Below are 22770 nucleotides of genomic sequence, written 5' to 3' on the forward strand. Positions count from 1 at the left end.
AACCTAGCTGAATTTGGAAACCCTGGATCTCTGTGACATCTCTTGGTTTCTTACTGGGCAGACTGTGATCTCACTTTGTTATCACAGTCTGTTAGGTGGGTGTGTGCCAAACTGGACTCCCTAACTGTTCTTAAGAATGGCCGCTCCGTGCTGTCTGAGCTACTGCTTTCTAGAAACAGCTCCCTGTGAGTCTAGTCAGGTGGAGGAGGGATGGCTACTCCTGCAGTTTTCTTCCCTGGAGAATCTCGCGGACAGAGGAGCCTGGCAGGCTGTATATAGTTCACAGGGTCGCAAAGAGTCGGACATGACTGGAGCGACTTCGCATGCACACACGCACCCTAGTCAAGAGTAGCTGACCTTCCAAGGAAATGATTATGGAGAAGGGTTTGGAGGTGCAGTATGTGTTGCCCCAGACTCTTCATATGTACTATCTAACTCTCAAACCAACCCAACTAGGTTGGCTCTAGTGTTATCCCCATCTTGCAGATGAGGAAACGGAAGCTCAGAGACTCGGCTAATAATTTACCTAAGATCACACAGTCAGTAAGTGGAGCAGTGATCGAAACACAAGGCTTTCGTCCTTAAGGCCTGTGTTTCTCAGGCTGCAGCATGCTGTGAGCAGTGCACTAGTTTCACATCATCAAGGTCACGTTTGTTTTTTCTTTAATTGGGGGATATTTGGTTTACGGTATTGTGTTGGTTTCTGCCATACATCAGCACAAGTCACAGGTGTACATATACCCCCTCCCTCTTGAACATCCCTCCCACCTCCCACCCCATTCAATTTTACTTTCTAAATGGACTTTTAAGTTTCAAATTAGAACAGAGTTCTCACACCCAGTTTTTCCTGTTAACATCTAGTACATTTTTGACAACTAATGAACCAATACTGATATTTTACTAACTAAAATCTGTACTTTATTCAGATTTCCTTAATTTTTTTTATGCTAATGTCCTTTTTCTGTTCCAGGATACTTAGTGTCTCCCTAGACTCCTCTTGGCTGTGACACGTCCCCAGACTTCCTGTTTTCGGATCTTGCCGGTGTTGAGACAGGACTGCCATTCAGTTAGGGTTTATCTGATGATTCTCTTGCGGTTGGACTGGAGTTACGGACTGGGGAGAGGAGGACTGGTGCACAGGACTCTTTCCATCGTATCCCAACATGAGCACACACTGGCAACATGATTTAGCACTTGGTGCTCACCTTGTCTCCTGACTTGAGGTAGTGTTTATTAGATGCTTTTCACATCATAATAATAACTTTCTGGCCGTTATGTCTATCATCAGAGTCAGGAAAGGATGATGAGTAGAGGGTGTGTCAGTGCAGAAACCTTTTCATACATAGAGAATTTTAAAATATCAACATGATTTGCCTTTTTAAATTTTTTGGTGGCAGGCTGGAGTTTGCTGAAGACAGAATCTCTGCTTTATATTATGACCTTATAAAATGACCTTATATTATGATCGTATAAAATCAAGATCCTTCCAGCTATCCAGAGTCAGAAGCTCTGCAGGAAATAATTTTGTTTCTTTAGGACCATTCCCCAAGAGAAAAAAATCACATCTTACAAAATCACTGAGTAATCTTACAGAACAGCTAGTTTACTTTTGGAGTCAGGGGCAGGAAAAAGAAAAAGTAATGGTCATATCAGATGTCTTTAGGAAGGCCAGAATATCCTTAGAAGCTGGAAAGTGCTGGAACTGCCCAGAAATACCTGCCCAGACTGTCATTGTTTCTCTTCTGGGTGACACCTGAAAAGTGACACACGTAGGCTTCTTGCGTCCTTTGAGGAACCTTTCTGTCCTGTGTCTAGTGTTTACTGCCCTTCCCTGAGCCTGTGGAAATGTCACTACGACAGAAAGGCACCCGGGGTGCCCAGCACCGGGCAACCGCTCTGGCCAAGACCGCCCAGTGCCTCCCCGCCTCAAGTCCAGATGCCAGTGCTGACAGTGAAATAGCTGGGTGTAGAAGTTTTTTAGAATAAAATACGTAAGTGTACTCACAGGCATTGGGTTCTACTTTTTTAGCATTATTTTGCATCTGAACACTTGATACCTTTTTTAAAAGTCAACATGATGTGCACATGTGTTCTGAGAATACCCATCTGTGGAGATGGGGGAGAAGTGGATGCTTAGCAACTGGCAAAGTGTAGCAAGAGGACGCTGTTTCATGCCTTTCAAATGCACTTCAAGCCTCCATTCTCTGTCTTAAAAACAAATCGTTGATTTCACTGCTTAAATATTTCTTTTGTGAAGAAATCCCAACTAGCACTTCCCTGCGAATCTTTTCTTGGTTTTACCAAAGTGTATTCAAGTCTTCCCTTAGTGTATCTCTTCCATGTTGGAAATGCTGCGTCCTTCAGCTCTATTCATTTGGTCCAATCCATGAGCCTTTTCTGTTCTTTCTAAAAAACCCTCTAGTTTTTTCCCCCTTATTTTAGATAGAAGGTCAGAGTGTCCTTGATAATAAGCAGTGACTGTCCTTAGACTCCTGAGCTCTCGTGGATCGTGTGTGCTATCTTGACAAGTAGGTTTTGGTTGCTCTTGGATTCCTTGTGCAGTAAGACTTTCAGACTGTCCGGTGTTTCTGTTACTGTCAGATATCCACATAACCCCTTGCCCCGCCCCCTCCACCTCCCACGACAGCATTTCATGTTTTATGACCACAGAAAACTTCATTTTGTATGATTTATTAACATTATGTCCTGAATGAAATTGTTCCCCCATATGGGAAATTTGTGTTCCTGTACGGGGGAACACAAATGGTGTTGTCCTTGAGTGCTCACTCCCTCCCCATGAACGACCCCGTTGGTTTCCAGGGCACTCAGCAGTGCTGTGTACCAGCTCGTGCCCCATGCACACTGGTTTGGCTGTTTATTCTCTGTGCAATCCAGGATCAGGCCAGTTTCGCAAGTTTTCCAAGTCTTGCTACCTTGAGATTTTGTAAAGAATCTACAGGGTGCTTTTCTGAGGCGGGTGAGAGCAGTATTTGGTCATTTATTAACTTAAAAACATCAACCTGAATTCTGGGAAACTGTCCTTTCAAAGCTCAGAAGCTACCTCTCATCTTTTCTTTGGGAGATGAACTCTTGAGCTTTAATTGATTCTGCTTATCAAAGAAGTAGTGAGACAGGCCAGGACCTGGCTTGCTTTGCTGTGGTGCTTGCACCGGGACAAACCTCTCCTCCAGCAATGAAGAACAAAGAAACTGTATGGGACTAACTAAAAATAACTGCATGCTCAGCTGGAGCAAACTGGACAAAAGCTGCAGAAAAACCAAAAAATAAAAAATAAAAAGACCAACCCACCGCCACTTCTGAAGAGCCAGGAGCAAAATAGGGTATGGGAGCAGCAGCAGGGTACTGAGCGTGCCCCCTGCACACAGCACCGCCAGAGGGGCGGGCAGAGCACCTGGGCCAGCCCTCCGGCCAGGCCCCGGACACCCCCTGCCCGCACCCTGTATAAGAAGCAGGCTCCCCCGACCCCTCCTCAGCCAGTGAGCAGGAACGGGGCCTGTTGTCTGTTCTCAGCCCACCCGCTTCATCAGGGCCCCAGCAAAGTCTGTCCTGAGTTTCTCATCTGGTCTCCAGTCACTGACTGTTGATTGAGGAAGGCCAGGAGCCCTGGTTGGTGACAGTAGTATCCCTGATAATTCTCTTTTCCATGGTTCCCTTGAAAGTGATTATGGGCTATAGATTTTGTATGTAGTTTGTTGACTTTTACACTGTGTTCCTTTTTTGCATCCTCTTCCAATTTTAGTAAGCTTTCCGAAACCCCGTTGCCCAGTCCTAAAATGTCTCTTGCTATTTTACACACACACATATATAAATTGAGTGAGGAATGTGCCGTCAAGCGCCTCACATAATGAATTCTAGCTCTGACAGTGGATGGCTGGCGTGTCTGTTGACTGGGGGCAGTAGTGTGGCATTAGCTTCGATGTCAGCCGTTTCCTCTTTCTTAGTATGTTGAGACAGTTTACGTGAAGGAAAACGAACAGATCTTAAGTGCCCCACTCACGTATACAGCCATGTGACGGTCGCCTGGAGCAAGATGCACAGTGTTTTCATCACTTCGTGGAATCCCACTGTGTCCCTTTCCTGTCGGTGCCACTCCCCACAGAGGTGCCCACCGTTCTGACTTCTGAGAGATCTTTTCTGAGCTTCAGCTTGATGTTTTTTTTTGATTCATGCATAGGCTGCATCTGTCCTTGGTCTGTCCCTTTTCGTTGCTCTGAGTGTTCCGTAACATGAATATAGCACCTTTTTTTGAACCCATTCTTCTGTTGATGGCTACTTGGGTTATTTCCACTTTGAATGTAGCTGGAGTCAACATTCTTATATAAGTTTGTGGACATATGCGCTCATTTCTTACTTAAGGTCTCCTTGTCAGCCTTAAGGAATGTTCTAGATGCAGTCAGTACCCAGAGAGTTCTCTATTCACCTAGTCCTGCTCTAAGTAGGAGGATGTGATGATGTAACTAAGTATTTTAGAGGTTTGAGGAGGGAAGACCACTCAGCTGGTGGTAAAGGTATATGTATTACTAGGGCCTCATGATGTGAGAGTTGGACTATAAAGAAAGCTGAGCGCTGAAGAATTGATGCTTTTGAACTGTGGTGTTGGAGAAGACTCTTGGGAGTCCCTTGGACTGCAAGGAGATCCAACCAGTCCATCCTAAAGGAAATCAGTCTTGAAAATTCATTGGAAGGACTGATGCTGAAGCTGAAACTCCAATATTTTGGCTACCTGATGTGAAGAGCTGACTCATTGGAAAAGACACTGATGCTGGGAAAGATCGAGGGCAGGAGAAGGGGACGACAGAGGATGAGATGGTTGGATGGCATCACTGACTCAATGGACGTGGGTTTGGATGGACTCCAGGAGTTGGTGATGGACAGGGAGGCCTGGCGTGCTGCAGTCCATGGGGTCGCAGAGTCAGACACGACTGAGCAATTGAACTGACCTGAACATGACCTAAAGTAATGGAAGGAACGTGTTGTTGAAGGGAGGGAAGTTTGTTGGTAGTGCTGTTAAGAGTACGGCTTTTGTGCCGAGCAACGGGTTTCCATCTGATCTCTTCACACTAAGGTTGGTTAGGAACTGGATGACCTTAGGTTGTGTAACATTTCACTTGCCTCACCTTTAAGGTAAACATGGTACTGTCCACCTTTCAGAGTTTCTGTTCATATTATATACAACACAGCACACAGATGGAGTGGGGATGGGCGAGCTGGTTGAGCAGACACCTTTATACACGTGTTCACAGAAGTACTAGGTAAGAAGGAGAGCGGTCGGTCATGAGTTATCCTTGAGTTCCCAGAGCTTGAAAAGTGACTGCATTCATTTCTTTGTTCATTTTCATGCCTTTTTTAATTGAGTGAAAGTAAAAGTGAAGTTGCTCAGTCATGTCCGACCCTTTGCAACCCCATGGACTGTAGCCTACCAGGCTCCTCTGTCCGTGGAATTTTCTAGGCAAGAGTACTGGAGTGGATTGCCATTTCCTTCTCCAGGGGATCTTCCCGACCCAGGGATCGAAGCTGGGCCTCCCACATTGCAGGCAGAGGCTTCACCATCTGAGCCACCAAGGAAGCCCATTAATTGAGTGTTTTTGCCCCATTCTGTTCTGAATAGTGCAGCTGTAGGTGTGAACGGCAGCAAGGTCTGTAAGACAATAAACAAATCAATACAAAGAAATATAAAGAACTACAAGAAAGTAGATGGAGGTGTTTAAGTTATAAAATGTAATAGAGCCAGGACTTAAATGGATGGATGGGTTTTAAAAGAAAGTATGATTTATAAGGAGAACAGTAGTACACTGATGAAATAGGATTCTGGTCACAGTGTTATTTGTCCACACTGTGTGGCTTGCAGAATCTTAGTTCCCCAACCAGGAATCGAACCCCGGCCCTGGCGGTGAAAGCACCGAGTCCTAGCCACTTGACCGAGGCAGAATTCCCTATTATGATTTGTTTTTTTTTTAGACCAGTTGTTTTTATTAAGGTTAGATGCTTTTGCTTAAAACGACTCTGAAATATTTGAATCTCCAGCTCCAGTTTTTTGTTTTCATAGGAGGAAGGCATCCAGCGCCTAGATGCCACTTAGATGCGCCAGTTGTTATGAAGAAGGCATAGGGTGTTACCTAAGTGACTCCCTTAAATTCTTTGGGTATTGGCTCCTTCCCAATTCATGGGCCCATTCCTGGTTGATCTTCTTTGAGCTGGTGATTTCTCCTTGTCTCCTCTAGCCCTACGCAGTCCTAAGCAGCCTGGATCTGTGGTGGTCCCGGGAGATGTGAATGAGAACAGAGCCAGTGGGTTCCCCTAGGAAAGGAAGGCATCTTTTCTGTTTATTTATGAAGTTCAGATCCTGGGGTTTTTCCAGAATGCATGCTTTTCTAAAGTGAGTGCACCTTCTCTCCTGGTGGAGAGAAGAGTGGAGACGTTTATGTGGCACAGACCTGGGTGACTCTGGTCCAGGGAGAGGAGAGACACGCTCACACCGCATCTCAGTGTAGCTCTCTCCTGCCTGACCAAGGTTCTCCTGTTTTGATACCAGGCCAGAAACTTCATGACCAGCAGCATTGTTTTCACTTCTAAACAGAGCCACTTAAGAGGGCACGCACTCCCGCCATCAGAACTGCAGTTAACAAGTTATCAGATTAAATTCAGATTCTGAACCTTGTCCCCTTCCCCAGAAATTGAATCAAAAGACTGCTTGAAATAGAAACAAGGAGCTGTTACTGGTTTTCACGTTAATTTTAGCTGATCAGTGCTGCCCTGTCTATCAAGTGGTCTTTCATGCAGGTTTGTTTAGAAGTGAAAACAGTGCCAACTGGGGATTTCTTTGTATTCACACCTGTAGTTTATATAGTTATGAGCGAGGGAGGGAAAGTCGCTCTGTCGTGTCCGACTCTTTGCGACCCCGTGGACTACACAGTCCATGGAATTCTCCAGGCCAGAATACTGGAGTGGGGAGCCTTTCCCTTCTCCAGGGGATCTTCCCAACCCAGGGATCGAACCCAGGTCTCTCGCATTGCAGGCGGGTTCTTTACCAGCTGAGCCGCTGGGGAAGCCGTGGCATATATAGTTACACAGGATCTAACATTTCCTCACGCCCGTTACAGAAGTCCCTCTTGTTCTGGATGTTCTGTAATGACCCAGCAGGTGATGTTGTTAAAGATGTGGGTATAATTGCAATAATGAACATGTGTGCCCTGAAGCTTGGGATCCAGACAAGCTTTAAAAGCTTTGTCTAATATTAGTGAATTATTTTGATATCAATCAGTAACTTTCTGACCATGCTATAGTTGAAGAATAAAATAGTAAAAGCAAAAAAAATAGAAAGAGTGTGAGGGGAACACCCAAAGAAGCGTTTGGCCTTTCCCCTAGTGAAAGGCCTCCTGGGAGGTTGTGACTAACTGGACCTAGGTCTCATCCCAACTCCTGAGGCATCCACAACCGTGTGGCTTCCATGAAGGGGTTCCGTTCCACAAGCATTTTCATAAGAAATAGTTCCTGTCTTCTAGGCTAAATATAATAACACTTACTTATTGGGGGGCTCTAAATGGATCATTTCCGGAGAAGGCAATGGCACCCCACTCCAGTACTCTTGCCTGGAAAATCCCGTGGAGGGAGGACCCTGGTAGGCTGCAGTCCATGGGGTCACTAAGAGTTGGACACGACTGAGCGACTCCACTTCCACTTTTCACTTTCATGCATTAGAGAAGGCAATGGCAACCCACTCCAGTACTCTTGCCTGGAAAATCCCATGGATGGAGGAGCCTGGTAGGCTTCGGTCCATAGGTCGCACGGAGTTGGACACAACTGAAGCGACTTAGCAGTAGCAGCAGCAGTAGCAAATGGATCATTTCAGCACTGTACTAAATATAGCATATACTAAGATTGAGGCTGGATATAGGACATCCCTTTCCATTCACCCCTTCCTCCTCTAGGAGGGTCTTTAGCCCAGCATGGGAAGGGGTGTGCTGGCAGAGGTCCTGAAGAAAGCCACGTCTAGAAGAATTCAGTTCCTTTGTATCCAGTACCATGTCCTTGGTGACCAATTTAAATCCCTACTTTAGACTGAATTAAGCAGCACAGTTGGCTGGAACCAAGTCTTGGAAAGCAGGAGTTCAGGGGTTTTGTAGTGACTTTGCCAAAGAGTAAATTTATATTTAAAGTTTTGTTCTTTAAAATGAGCATTATAGTTTTGTATCTTCCCTGGACATCTAAATATTAAGTAATTTCGGCGTAATTATTATTGGCCGCATTGAAGTTAAACTGGAAACATTTTCATCGGCTGAAGAGGAACTGATCTGTCTGTTCCAAACAGAACCTCTGTGGTCCTGGCTTTAAACTTTAGAGACCATTCTGAATAGTTATTTGTCTTCAAGGTATTTATAGCCTACAACAGACTTTATATTCATAAATTGTGTTCTTCTCAATTTTCCTTTCTTCTCCCCCTTCCTCAAACCATAAAACCATGAAACATACGTTTCTTGTTCTATTCACAAAGTTTTACCTATAAAATCAAACCAGTTTAGAGATACACACAGTTAAATTGTAACTCCAGTAGTTTTCCTTTAAGGAGATCCCTGCCTCCTAAGTTATAACTTAGTGCCTCCTAAGTTATAACTTAGTGCCTCCTAAGTTATAACTTAGTGCCTCCTAAGTTATAACTTAGTGCCTCCTAAGTTATAAGTGCCAGCTTAGCTTCTTGTGCCCTGTAGGCTTTCTGATTCCGATGCTAATATGATGTTCTGGGAAATGGCTCTCCAAATTATTCTCTTGACCTCTGAGTCTTGCTATCAAAGTCAGTCACTTCACATACTACCATAGTCTCTGTTCACCAAAGGCTTGGTCTGTTTCCTAAGACCCAAGTTGGGTCTTATCTGCAAAATCCATCTCTCTCACCCCCTACACGCAGCAACTCAAGCTTTTCACTTGAGAAGCACCCACACAAGAGGCCATGAAGTAGGGTTGTTGGTTAGTCTGGTCTGTCTGGTCTTATTTTGCCCTCGAGGCCACTTTTGTGTGGGAAGAACGAGTGAACCTCCTTTGGAGCTGCGAGTGAATGCCTTTCATTGGACCTACCCTGAGAAAGTGAGTGCGTGTGAAGAGTTGTTAATACGAGATGGAGAGTGTGACCTCAGACCTCAGTCCCATTGTTCATTCTGTAAATGTCCCCTTTGGCACCATTGCTGTACAATAGTTTGAAACCATCCAGGGAAAAGGTTTTGACTGCCAGTTAAAAAGCAGTTTAGACCATGTCCCCCTTTTTAAAAAAGCAAATCATACACCAAAGCACTCCATGAACAGAGTGGAGGTCCTTTGGTCTAGTACTTTTCTTCTGGATTCACTGGCATGCTAATGAGTCTCTCATAGTAAAATTTTTCATACTCATAGTTTTCTTGTTTTCAAACTTGACCTCTTAGAAGTACCTAACTCCTAGTATTGGGTCTATTTTCATAGTCATGGAGAGCTATTAGCAAGTCATTTATTGCTGTAAATAAGTCTAAAAGTGATTCGTCTGAAAGCAGTAGGTGGAATAATTTTTTCCATTTCTTTTGCAGTGTAGGTTCAGTACCAAGTGGATGAGGAGGACCAGGGAAATGTTTATATATTGAAAGTGTTAAAGCAGTTCCTTTTGGCACCCCTTTAGTCGAAGCACTTGTCAGGGAACACCTGCTTTGGACCCTTGTTCGTGCAGTCATACACAGAGTGCACACACGGAACAAAGTCTGGTTGCGTCCAGCCTTGAGGAGAATCATCCTCACTGGGGAAAAGGGCAGGAGGAGGACCAGGTGCCTTGTGGTGTCGTAGTGGAGCGTCGTGTGACTACGGGAGTGCCCGGATTCAGGGCTGATGCCCAGTGGTCTGCGGTGAAGCTGGTGGAATGATAATAGAGATAAAGTGCACGGTAAATGTAGTGTGTGTGAGCCACCCTGCACCCCAATCCTGGGAAATTGTCTTTTTTTTTTTTCCACTAAACCAGTCCCTGATGCCGAAAAAGGTGGGGACCACTGGTCTAACAGGCTCACCTGAAGGTTATTTAACTCTCTGCAATGTGGTCCTCAAAGTCTAGTCATCAAACATCAGGGTCACCTGGGAACTTGTTAGAAATGCAACTTCATGGACCGTACCACATACCTGCTAGACAGGAAACTCAAAAGTGGGTCCCAGCAAGCTGCGTTGTAACAACTCCTTCAGCTACTTCTGACACAACTGAAATTTGAACTACAGCTGTAAAGGAATTGTAACTTTAACATTTGCACTTAAACCCCATACCTGCCAGAGACGCTCAGAGGGCTCAAACATAGGTTGTGTGCACCAGGACCCAGACACCCCACAGAGACTGAGACAGAGCTGCATCTCAGTGTCTCCTGAGGAGGTACGGGTCAGCAGTGGACTTTGGCAGAGGCTCTGGGTGCAGCAGACCTGGGTGTGGCATAAGCCCTCTTGGAGGAGGTCGCCAGTAACCCCATCATAGAGCCGCCATAACTTACACAGGACTGGGAAACAGCCTCTTGGAGGGCACAACAGAACCTTGGGCACCAGGACCTGGGAGAAAGGAGCAGCGACCCCAGACTGACCCAGGCTTGCCTGGGAGTGCCCAGGAGTCTCCGGCAGAGGCGTGTGTGTTGGTGGCTGCTGCAGGGTCGGGGGCACAGAGTGCAACAGTGCCTTTGTAGGACCTTCTGAAGGAGATCACCATTATCGTCATTACCCCCACCATAGTTTGACCTCAGATAAAATAATGGAGGGAACACAGCCCTGCCCATCAACAGAAAATTGGATTAAAGATTTACTTAGCATGGCCCCTTGAGAGTCCCTTGGACTGCAAGGAGATCCAACCAGTCCATCCTAAAGAAAATCAGTCCTGAATATTCATTGGAAGGACTGATGTTGAAGCTGAGATTCCAATACTTTGGCCATCTGATGTGAAGAGCTGACTCATTTGAAAAGACCCTGATGCTGGGAAAGACTGAATACAGGAGGGGAAGGGGATCACAGAGGATGAGATGGTCGGATGGCATCACCAACTCAGTGGGCATGAGTTTGAGTAAACTCCAGGAGTTGGTGATGAACAGGGAGGCCGGGCGTTCTGCAGTCCATGGGGTCGCAAAGAGTTGGACACGACTGAGTGACTGAACTGAACTGAACTGAAGCATGGCCTCGCCCATCAGAAGACCCAGTTTCCCCCTCAGTCAGTCTCTCCAATCAGGAAGCTCCCATAAGCCTCTTATCCTTCTCCATCAGAGGGCAGACAGACAGAAAACCCAATCACAGAAAACTAACCAATCTGATCACGTGGACCACAGCCTTGTCTAACTCAATGAAACCATGAGCCACCCTGTGTAGGGCCACCCAAGACGGACGATTCAATGTGGAGAGTTCTGACAAAACGTGGTCCACTGGAGAAGGGAATGGCAAACCACTTCAGTATTCTTGCCTTGAGAACCCCATGAACAGTATGAAAAGGCAAAATGATATGACACTAGAAGATGAACTCCCCAGGTCGGTAGGTGCCCAATATGCTATGGAGATCAGTGGAGAAATAACTCCAGAAAGAATGAAGAGACGGAGCCAAAGCAAAAACAACACCCAGTTGTGGATGTGACTGGTGATGGAAGCAAGGTCCGATGCTATAAAGAGCAGTATTGCACAGGAACCTGGAATGTTAGGTCCATTAATCAAGGCAAATTGGAAGTGGTCAAACAGAAGATGGCAAGAGTGAACATCGACATTCTAGGAATCAGTGAACTAAAGTGGACTGGAATGGGTGAATTTAACTCAGATGACCATCATATCTACTACTGTGGGCAGGAATCCCTAGAAGAAATGGAGTAGCCATCATACTCAACAAAAAAGTCCAAAATGCAGTCAGATCAGATCAGATCAGTCGCTCAGTCCTGTCCGACTCTTTGCGACTCCATGAATCGAAGCACGCCAGGCCTCCCTGTCTATCACCAACTCCCGGAGTTCACTGAGACTCACGTCCATCGAGTCAGTGATGCCATCCAGCCATCTCATCCTCTGTCATCCCCTTCTCCTCCTGCCCCCAGTCCCTCCCAGCATCAGAGTCTTTTCCAATGAGTCAACTCTTCGCATGAGGTGGCCAAAGTACTGGAGTTTCAGCTTTAGCATCATCCCTTCCATAGAAATCCCAGGGCTGATCTCCTTCAGAATGGACTGGTTGGATCTCCTTGCAGTCCAAGGGACTCTCAAGAGTCTTCTCCAACACCACAGTTCAAAAGCATCAATTCTTTGGCACTCAGCCTACTTCACAGTCCAACTCTCACATCCATACATGACCACAGGAAAAACCATAGCCTTGACTAGACGGACCTTTGTTGGCAAAGTGATGTCTCTGCTTTTCAATATGCTATCTAGGTTGGTCATAACTTTCCTTCCAAGGAGTAAGCGTCTTTTAATTTCATGGCTGTAATCATCATCTTCAGTGATTCTGGAGCCCAGAAAAATAAAGCCTGACACTATTTCCACTGTTTCCCCATCTATTTCCCATGAAGTGGTGGGACCGGATGCCATGATCTTCGTTTTCTGAATGTTGAGCTTTAAGCCAACTTTTTCACTCTCCACTTTCACCTTCATCAAGAGGCTTTTTAGTTCCTCTTCACTTTCTGCTATAAGAGTGGTGTCATCTGCATATCTGAGGTTATTGATATTTCTCCCGGCAATCTTGATTCCAGCTTGTGCTTCTTCCAGCCCAGCGTTTTTCATGATGTACTCTGCATATAAGTTAAATAAGCAGAGTGACAATATACAGCCTTCATGCACTCCTTTTCCTATTTGGAACCAGTCTGTTGTTCCATGTCCAGTTCTAACTGTTGCTTCCTGACCTGCATACAGGTTTCTCAAGAGGCAGGTCAGGTGGTCTGCTATTCCCATCTCTTTCAGAATTTTCCACAGTTTATTGTGATCCACACAGTCAAAGGCTTTGGCATAGTCAATAAAGCAGAAATAGATGTTTTTCTGGAACTCTCTTGCTTTTTCCATGATCCAGCGGATGTTGGCAATTTGATCTCTGGTTCCTCTGCCTTTTCTAAAACCAGCTTGAACACCAGGAAGTTCACGGTTCACATATTGCTGAAGCCTGGCTTGGAGAATTTTCAGCATTACTTTACTAGTGTGTGAGATGAGTGCAATTGTGCGGTAGTTTGAGCATTCTTTGGCATTGCCTTTCTTTACTTGGACGCAGTCTCAAAAACGGAATGATCTCTGTTCGTTTCCAAGGTAAACCATTCAATATCACAGTAATCCAAGTCTGTGTCCCAACCAGTCATGCTGAAGAAGCTGAAGTTGAACGGTTCTAGGAAGAACCTACAAGACCTTCTAGAACTGTCACCCAAAAAAGATGTCCTTTTCATCATAGGGGACTGGAATGCAAAAGTAGGAAGTCAAGAGATACCTGGAGTAATGGGCAAATTTGGCCTTGGAGTACAGAATGAAGCAGGGCAAAGGCTAATAGAATTTTGCCAAGAGAACGCACTGGTCATAGAAAACACTGTCTTCCAACAACACAAGAGAAGACTCTACACATGGACATCACCAGATGGTCAGCACCGAAATCAGATTGATTCTATTCTTTGCAGCCAAAGATGGAGAAGCTCTATACAGTCAGCAAAAACAAGACTGGGAGCTGACTGTGGCTCAGATCATGAACTCCTTATTGCCAAATTCAGACTTAAATTGAAAAAAGTGGAGAAAACCACTAGACCATTCAGGTATGACCTAAATCAAATCCCTTATGATTGTACAGTGGAAGTGAGAAATAGATTTAAGGGACTAGATCTGATAGAGTGCCTGAAGAACTATGAACGGAGATTCACAAGAAGCAGTGATCAAGACCATCCCGAAGAAAAAGAAATGCAAAAAGGCAAAATGGTTTTCTGAGGAGGCATTGTAAATAGCTGTGAAAAGAAGAGACGTGAAAAGGAGAGAAGGAAAGATATACCCATTTGAATGCAGACTTCCAAAGAACAGCAAGGAGAGATAAGAAAGCCTTCCTCAGTGATCAATGCAAAGAAATAGAGGAAAACAATAGAATGGGAAAGACTAGAAATCTCTTCAAGAGATACCAGGGGAACATATCATGCAAAGATGGGCTCAATGAAGGACATAAATGGTATGGACCAAACAGAAGCAGAAGATATTAAGAAGAGGAGGCAAGAATACACAGAAGAACTGTACAAAAAAGATCTTCACAACCCAGGTAACCTTGACAGCATGATCATTCATCTAGAGCCAGACATCCTGGATGTCTGTGGGCCTAAGTCAAGTGGGCCTAAGGAAGCTTCACTACGAACAAAGCTAGTGGAGGTGATGGAATTCCAGTGGAGCTATTTCAAATCCTAAAAGATGATGTTGTGAAAGTGCTGTACTCAATATGCCAGCAAGTTTGGAAAACTCAGCAGTGAGCACAGGACTGGAAAAGGTCAATTTTTATTCCAATCCCAAAGAAAGGCAATGCCAAAGAATGTTCAAACTATTGCACAGTTGCATTCATCTCACACGCTAACAAAATGATGCTCAAAATTCTGCAAGCCAGGCTTCAACAGTATGTGAAGCATGAACATCCAGATGTTCAAGCTGGATTTAGAAAAGGCAGAGGAACTAGAGATCAAATTGCCAACATCCATTGGATCATCAAAAAAGCATGAGAGTTCCAGAAAAACATTTACTTCTGCTTTATTGACTACGCCAAATTCTTAGACTGTGTGGATCACAACAAACTGGAAAATTCTTAAAAGAGATGGGAATACCAGACCACTTCACCTGCCTCCTGAGAAATCTGTACACAGGTCAAGAAACAAGAGTTAGAACTGGACATGGAACAACAGACCGGCTCCTAATCGGGAAAGGAGTACGTCAAGGCTGTATATTTTCACCCTGCCTATTTAACTTATATGCAGAGTACATCATGCAAAATGCCAGGCTGGATGAAGCACAAGCTGGAATCAAGATTGCTGGGAAAAATATCAATAACCTCAGATATGCAGATGATACCACACTTATGCCAGAAAGCAAAGAAGAACTAAAGAGCCTCTTGATGAAAGCAAAAGAGGAGAGTGAAAAAGTTGGCTTAAAACTCAACATTCAGAAAACTAAGATCATGGCATCCGGTCCCATCACTTCATGGCAAATAGATGGGGAAACAGTGGCTGATTTTATTTTTTGGGCTCCAAAATCACTGCAGATGGTGGCTGCAGCCATGAAATTGAAAGACACTTGCTCCTTGGAAAAAAAGTTATGACCAACCAAGACAGCATATTAAAAAGCAGAGACATTACTTTGGAAACAAAGATCCATCTAGTCAAAGCTATGGTTTTTCCAGTAGTCACGTATGGATGTGAGAGTAGGACTTTAAAGAAAGCTGAGCACCGAAAAATTGATGCTTTTGAACTGTGGTGTTGAAGAAGACTCTTGAGAGTCCTTTGGACAACAGTGAGATCAAACCAGTCCATCCTGAAGCAAATCAGTCCTGAATATTCATTGGACAAGGACTGATGCTGAAGCTGAGACTCCAGTACTTTTTCCACCTGATGCAAAGAACTGACTCATTTGAAAAGACCCTGATGCTGGGAAAGATTGAAGGTGGGAGGAGAAGGGGACGACAGGATGAGATGGTTGGATGGCATCACCAACTCAGTGGGCATGAGTTTGAGTAAGCCCCAGGAGTTAGTAACAGACAGGGAGGCCTGGCGTGCTGCAGACTATGGGGTCGCAAAGAGTCAGAGATGACTGAGCGACTGAACTGAACTTTAACATCTGAATAATAAACTAGTAATAAGAAATAACAGTCTCAGTATGGAGGGGTAAAATAACTGTTTAGTCATGCATAAAATGCAGACCCCGCAATTAAACCAAGGGCTTGTTCTGTGTTGTATCAAACAGTTGAGCTTCTCGTCTGGTGCTGGGTTCTACACGAGTGGGAACTACAGCTGTGGGAAAGTGGCGTAGAAACCAAACCAGAATTGGGCATGGTTTCCCTGCTTTCCCATCCTCTTTGCAAACGTACATGAGAGGGCCTTGTAATTCTACCACTGTCTCTCATACGTGAAAATTTCTCCTGATTTCATGGGAACCTTGGGAAACATCTGAGCCAATTAGTGATTTTAGGGAATGTTAGTTCTGTGTGTAGGGTGCCTATCTCATTATCTGGTTTCCCACAAATTCCTTTTTGGCTTGTTTTGAAATGTGCTCTATTGATCGTATCTGCTGTGCGATTAGAGGCTTTAGGTATTTGGAGAAAGGAGTCTATGAGGATAACTATCGCCTCTGGGAGGAATAGGCTTAAGTAGTGTTTTTGTCTAAGTTTGACGTGGGCATATTTGGTCCTGTCGTGGTGGTCGAGGAAAACCTACTTGGAGTGACACCCTTTCTTTCTCCACTTTTGTGATACAATAATATTTGGACTGTCTAGAGGCCCAGTGGCCTCATGTTTTAAAGACAGGCCAAGGAGTATCCTAAAGAGTAGAAAACCTTCATTTATAAGTTTAATGAGGAGCCTTTCAACCATGGAAGGTCTTCTGTTGTCAGATACCCTATATTGTACAAGGTTTCCAGTGACTCATTCCATCTCGTGTCATAAGTTTTCATGAATATATGTTAAATAACGTGATACCCTTCTAGCTACTGTATGGAATGAATTGCTTGCTCATAGGTACAGTTCTTGAAAGTTTAGGACCTAATATTTTATTGAGGGCTAGTCTATATGCAGGTCAGGAAGCAACAGTTAGAACTGGACATGGAACAACAGACTGGTTACAAATAGGAAAAGGAGTACGTCAAGGCTGTATATTGTCACCCTGCTTATTTAACTTATATGCGGAGTACTTCATGAGAAATGCTGGACTGGAAGAAGCACAAGCTGGAATGAAGATTGCCGGGAGAAATGTCAATAACCTCAGATATGCAGATGACACCACCCTTATGGCAGAAAGTGAAGAGGAACTAAAAAGCCTCTTGATGAAGGTGAAAGTGGAGAGTGAAAAAGTTGGCTTAAAGCTCAACATTCAGAAAACGAAGATCATGGCATCCGGTCCCACCACTTCATGGGAAATAGATGGGGAAACAGTGGAAATAGTGTCAGGCTTTATTTTTCTGGGCTCCAGAATCACTGAAGATGATGATTACAGCCATGAAATTAAAAGACGCTTACTCCTTGGAAGGAAAGTTATGACCAACCTAGATAGCATATTGAAAAGCAGAGACATCACTTTGCCAACAAAGGTCCGTCTAGTCAAGGCTATGGTTTTTCCTGTGGTCATGTATGGATGTGAGAGTTGGACTGTGAAGAAGGCTGAGTGCCAAAGAATTGATGCTTTTGAACTGTGGTGTTGGAGAAGACTCTTGAGAGTCCCCTTGGACTGCAAGGAGATCCAACCAGTCCGTCCTAAAGGAAATCAACCCTGAATATTCATTGGAAGGACTGATGCTGAAGCTGAAACTCCAGTACTTTGGCCACCTCATGCGAAGAGTTGACTCATTGGAAAGTACCCTGATGCTGGGAGGGATTCGGGGCAGGAGGAGAAGGGGACGACAGAGAATGAGATGGCTGGATGGCATCACCGAGTCAATGGACATGAGTTTGAGTGAACTCCGGGAGTTGGTGATGGACAGGGAGGCCTGGTGTGCTGTGATTCATGGGGTTGCAAAGAGTCGGACGTGACTAAGTGACTGAACTGAACTGGGTCTATATAAAAGTTATTTTCCTTGTCTAATAATGTATGGTCATGTGTTGTGTTTTTTTTTTTTTGTAATTAAATTTGTAAATGCAAGCAATTTAAAATACTCTTTAAATTGCTTGCTTTTCTTGGGACTTTAAAGCAACAAATTAGAGGTATGTAATTTGAAAATAAGTTTTGTTGTTTTTTTAAGAATTCTGGTAAAGATATTATTTGCTTCTCAGAAGTCAGTTAAAGAGTGTTTATTGTTTAAGATAAAGAAATTGCTAAAATTCATTGACCTCTGCAGTCTCTGATCTCACCAGAAGTTTGATTGATTTGTGGACCTTGCATTAAGATAGTTGGGAGGGGAGTTGAAGACTGTTTGCTTTAAACAAATTCAAAATAGGAAATAAATAAATTTCGAACATGATAAAATTAGGGGCTGTTGGCAAAGTCAGAATACCGAATTCTTCAAGTAATACGCATTTTAAAGTGCGCAGTTTGCAGCGGACCCTGTGAGCACTACGTGCAGGACCGGCTCACGGAAAACGTGACGCAGCCGCCTGGCCTCTCGTTGCCGAACTGACTGTACACGTTGTGCCTTGACTTCTGCGTCCTCCCCGCCTCTCCTTCGTTTGTTCTTTAGGGTGATCCCCCCACCCTTTATAAACTGAGATGGAGAAGCACAGTTAACTTCTTAGTATGAGCCTGTAAAGCTGTAAAGGTAGTCAGATGCTGACGTTAAAGCTTCCATTTGTGACATAAAGCAGACCTTGGCTGAGGGGATTCTCCTATTGCTTTGGGTAAGAAGTAGAGGGAAATATTTTGGTTTTCTTTTTTTATTTTTTTTTTCCACAGGCTAATTTTCTCTAACACCCCCAAACTTAAATATTTTGGCTTTCTTAAAGGTCATATTTGAGCATTTCAGGGTTTGATTTTACTTATCGTTATATTTTACAAACACTCTCTTTTTAATTCTGTGCCTCGTCTGTCCCTCAAAGAGGTCCGTATTCTTATACTACATTTGTAATGTCTTTGAACGCAGGCTTGGTGAACATTGGTCTACCTCGCCTCATAGAGTATTGGTAATTTATTTCAAAAGGTATTACAGGAAATGCATAGCAGAAGTGAAAGAGCAAACCCCGACTAGTCTTAACATGCTAACTGTTGTTTCCAAATCGTAATTCAGTATATTTACTCCCTGGAACTTGGGACGACCTCCCTTTCACATCATTGAAGCCTCAGCTACTGTTTTATTTCTGTTGTACTTGCTTGAGCTAAATAGTTCCTCTGCCAGGAATACCCTCACCGTTTTTAATAGTGAAATGCACAGTAGTTCAGTTCTGTTCTCATAAGCGTTGAGCCCTGTAGAAAGCGGTTCTGTTAGCTGTCTCTGGCTGATTGGCCTGGTGTGAACTTCATATTATTTTGCTCTAGCAATGATAATAACAGGCACTGCTTGAAATGCCTTATATGATTTAAGTCATTAATTCTCATAGGCACTCTCTCATATGGCTATCCCTTGTTCTATTTAAACACTGCAAATAAGCATCCTTGTATCTTTTCTGTTTTCATTGGCCCCGCTTTCTCTTGAGATTAATCCCTAGAAATGGAATTTAGGATTCAAAGCATATGTACTTAAACATTTTTAATACCAACTGCTTAAAATACCTTAAAGATTCTATTTTTGTGTGTTTCCATGTTTTGCTCTTTGAGGGAACCTTGGTTTGCTGCCTGACTTTTTGACCTGGGCGCGAACCTGGGCCCTCCTGAAAGCCAGGGAGTTCCTTCAGTTAAGTTGTTACTCTTAAGTTGGATCCCACGGAAGACAGTCCCCATCTCCAGCTTCTCAACCTCAGAACTGTGTAATGGAAAGCAGTAACACAGTCTGAGCAAGGCTTTTCAAACCTTGCTCCCGTGAGCCCATTGCTGCAGGGGCGGCCAAGTTGCCTCAGTTGCTGTCAGGTTACTATGCTGCTGGGACTCTTTCTACGTACGATTCCATTTGAAAAATAGATCCTGTAGCTTTAACAACAACAAAAATAGTTTTTAATATCCCAGTATTTGCTGAGAACTGGGCAGGACAGCTTGCTTTGTCGTAAGCAAACTGCAGGTGGCAGAGTAAGGGGTTGGGGAACTTGGCGGTTGTTTCGAAGACAGACGCCCAGAAAAGTGGTGCTTCCGTGGAACACGTGTTATCCCTACAGTTTTCCAGTAAAAGCCAGATTTCTGTTGCTTTGAAATTCTGTCAGAGTAGCTCAGAGGTGCAGCCTGGGGGCCTTAGGAGCCACGCTTGGCTGCAGTGTCCTTGGAACGCTTTCACATCGAGCCTTGAAAACCCGCTTCTGGTGGTGCTAGTGAGGCCCACAGCTAGGGGCCCAGAGGCCATTTGTTACCATTTGACTTGCAGGACAAAGAAGAACTGCATTCTGCCTTCCCTTTTACTGTGGTTGGTAGCAGCAGTTACGTGTAAGTGTGCGCGCTCCTGCGTGGCTCCTGTACTGCTCTCTGTGGTCTGTTAGGCTGATTGAAGGCACGGACAGGGGAGGCGGCATTCACTGAGTGCCATCCGTGTGCCCAGCACTGCGCTTGGCGCTGTGAGGACTCTGGTTAGTGACACAGAGCGCCCTTGTGAGATGGACACGCTTATCCTGATTTCAGGTCAGCACACTAAGTAACTGAGTCTGAGAGCGACTAGGCAGCTTGGCGCTCACTCAGGTTTCTCTGCTTCCCTTATGGAAGAAGTGTGCGTTGGTGATGGCTTTCTCTCAGACCTGCAGACCCAGCTCTGCCGTCGCACTCCCTGCCGCTTTGTAGTATTGGTTCCTGTTCTGTCCCTGTCAGGAAACGGTGATCTGCAGACCGCCTGCCTGCAGCTTGTCGGGAGGTGCTGATGCTAACCATGCTGTTCTGGCTTCTCCCAGGGTCCTACCCGTCCCCCAAAGCTGGAGCGACCCTGGTCGTATACAAGGACCTGCTCGTGCTGTTTGGCGGCTGGACACGGCCGAGCCCTTACCCCCTACACCAACCAGAGAGGTTCTTTGACGAGATACACACTTACTCACCCTCTAAAAACTGGTAAGCCACAAAGACAAGATCCTTTTAATCTGGAATAGGAAGGTTTAAAATGACTGGATTCCTTATCTTTTTGTGTGTGTCCAGAAATCTCTTTGAGAATCTGTTGAAAGCTTTGGACTCTTCCCAGAAAAATAAAACTTTTTTTACTTAAGCACAAATTTTGCCTACAGTTTCAGAGGGTTTACAGGACCCTCCCTAGGACTTGAAGTTAAGCATGAGTATTCCAAAGAGAAAAGGTAGAAGACATGTTTTCCTCTTCCAAGAACAATGAATGAGCAGTTGAAGAATAGAGAGCTCTTCAGCTCTGGCTGCCAGCGCCTGGGCGCGCTGTGGATCCAGAGGACGCCGCCTGCTCTGCCCCCAGGCTGACTCCCTGTTGTTGCACAGACTCGTCTTTTTAAAATGACAGCCACCTCTGTTTCCTTGTGACGGACTGCACAGCTTCTCAGTACAGGGCTCTTGGCAGCTGCTGCTGATCAACAAATCAGGCCTGTAGAAAGAAACAGCAGGTGGTATTCCTTCAGCGAGCTAGGCTGAAGCAGCTCAGGGACGGGGTGCAGTCCCTGCCATTCTCTTCTCTCCACTCCGTGTCTGAGCCTTACCCATTGGGGGGCTGAGTGAATAGAACTTCAGCAGATCCGTAGAAAAGGCATAAGTGCCTTGTGCCATCCTGCATTTATTGTCTAACAGTTTCTCTACTGAAGGTGATAGGATTGTCATGTGAGATGGATGCCCGCTTCCTATCTTCCGTCTTAAGCACAGAAGGCCAGAGGCAGAGGCGCTGACTTCCTGACTTCCCCCGTTTCTCTGCATTAGGTGGAACTGCATTGTGACCACCCACGGCCCACCTCCCATGGCCGGGCACTCCTCTTGTGTGATAGACGATAAAATGATCGTCTTCGGCGGCTCCCTAGGATCGAGGCAGATGTGAGTACATTTGATTAGCTCACTGTCACCCTGAAGATTATCTTCAGGAAAGATTATACTCCTGGAAAGGTCAGCTAGGGCAGAAGACTAAACTAGTCAGGGTCAAGATTCCTGAGCATGGTTCCGATTAATCCAGTTAGTTATCTCACCCTGGTGTTCTGTTTTTTGGTTCTAGTCACAGACCAATAAATTGAGAAACTTGCTCCATAAAATCAGGGCTACGGGCGTCTTATATTCGATTAAATGTTTTTGTGTGTATGTGCTTTCTAAGGTGAGGCGCATCTCTATATAGACAATCTTTTAATCAAGCCCCTCAGCATAATTTATATATATTTTAATAATTGCCTTGCTGGTATAAATGTTTGTATTTGAAAAAGTTATATGAGAGTATTGCCTGGAAGACTTGCTTAACCTTGTAAAGTTGAATCATAATCAGTGAATTTTAGCAAGGATTAATGGTTAAGCTGATATGAAATATTAGATTTTTCAACCCCATATTGGCTGGGACCAAGATGTATTCTATGAATGTCATTACTTTGAATTAAGAATTAATGTTCAACATTCCTAAATTATGTTTTAAGTGTTTGATATAAATTGTAAAAAGTATTTGTTTTCAGTGTGTCTTTAATTTTAAAATAAAGCTCATTTTTCAAATGTCAAAAAAACCCCCAAAAAACAGGGCCATGTAGAATCTCAGTATTGCCTGGGGTGCGGGTTAGTTCAGTGGGGCCAGGTTCTGACGGGCCTCCACCGTGTCTGTTTCTGCCTGTGCCCTCAGAAGGCCACCTCCCAAGAAGCAGAGGACTTTTCCTTGCTCTCCTTAGGGCCCAGCTCGTGCCCCTTGGAGCTTCGGAGAAGGAGAGAGGCAGATTGGCATGAGTTGGGAGAATGGGTAGGAGCAAGAAAGCTTTCCCCGACCTGATCCTCCATGAGGTTGTCTCCTCCCCTGCAGCCCGGCAGCTCTGCCCAGAGCAGTCTGCCTGAAGTACTTCCTCTGCTTTGGCGTCAGCAGCAGGAGTGGTCACTTTACCTGCGTTTTGAAATGGCAGTTGATGGGCTGTCAGCAGTAAAACCATTC

General features: G+C 44.7%; 1 protein-coding gene across 2 annotated transcripts in view; it reads left to right on the forward strand.

The window, feature by feature from the left end:
* Positions 1–22770, forward strand: part of FBXO42 (F-box protein 42) — a 105635-nt gene that overhangs the window by 77071 nt on the left and 5794 nt on the right. For both annotated transcript variants that reach the window (XM_027522591.1, XM_027522583.1), the window contains exons 5-6: positions 20612–20765; positions 21582–21692. In XM_027522591.1, the coding sequence (XP_027378392.1) occupies positions 20612–20765; positions 21582–21692 (265 nt within the window). The remainder of the gene's footprint in view (positions 1–20611; positions 20766–21581; positions 21693–22770) is intronic.

This window comes from Bos indicus x Bos taurus, chromosome 2 (assembly GCF_003369695.1).
Source record: "Bos indicus x Bos taurus breed Angus x Brahman F1 hybrid chromosome 2, Bos_hybrid_MaternalHap_v2.0, whole genome shotgun sequence".
In the NCBI taxonomy this organism is placed as follows: Eukaryota; Metazoa; Chordata; class Mammalia; order Artiodactyla; family Bovidae; genus Bos; species Bos indicus x Bos taurus.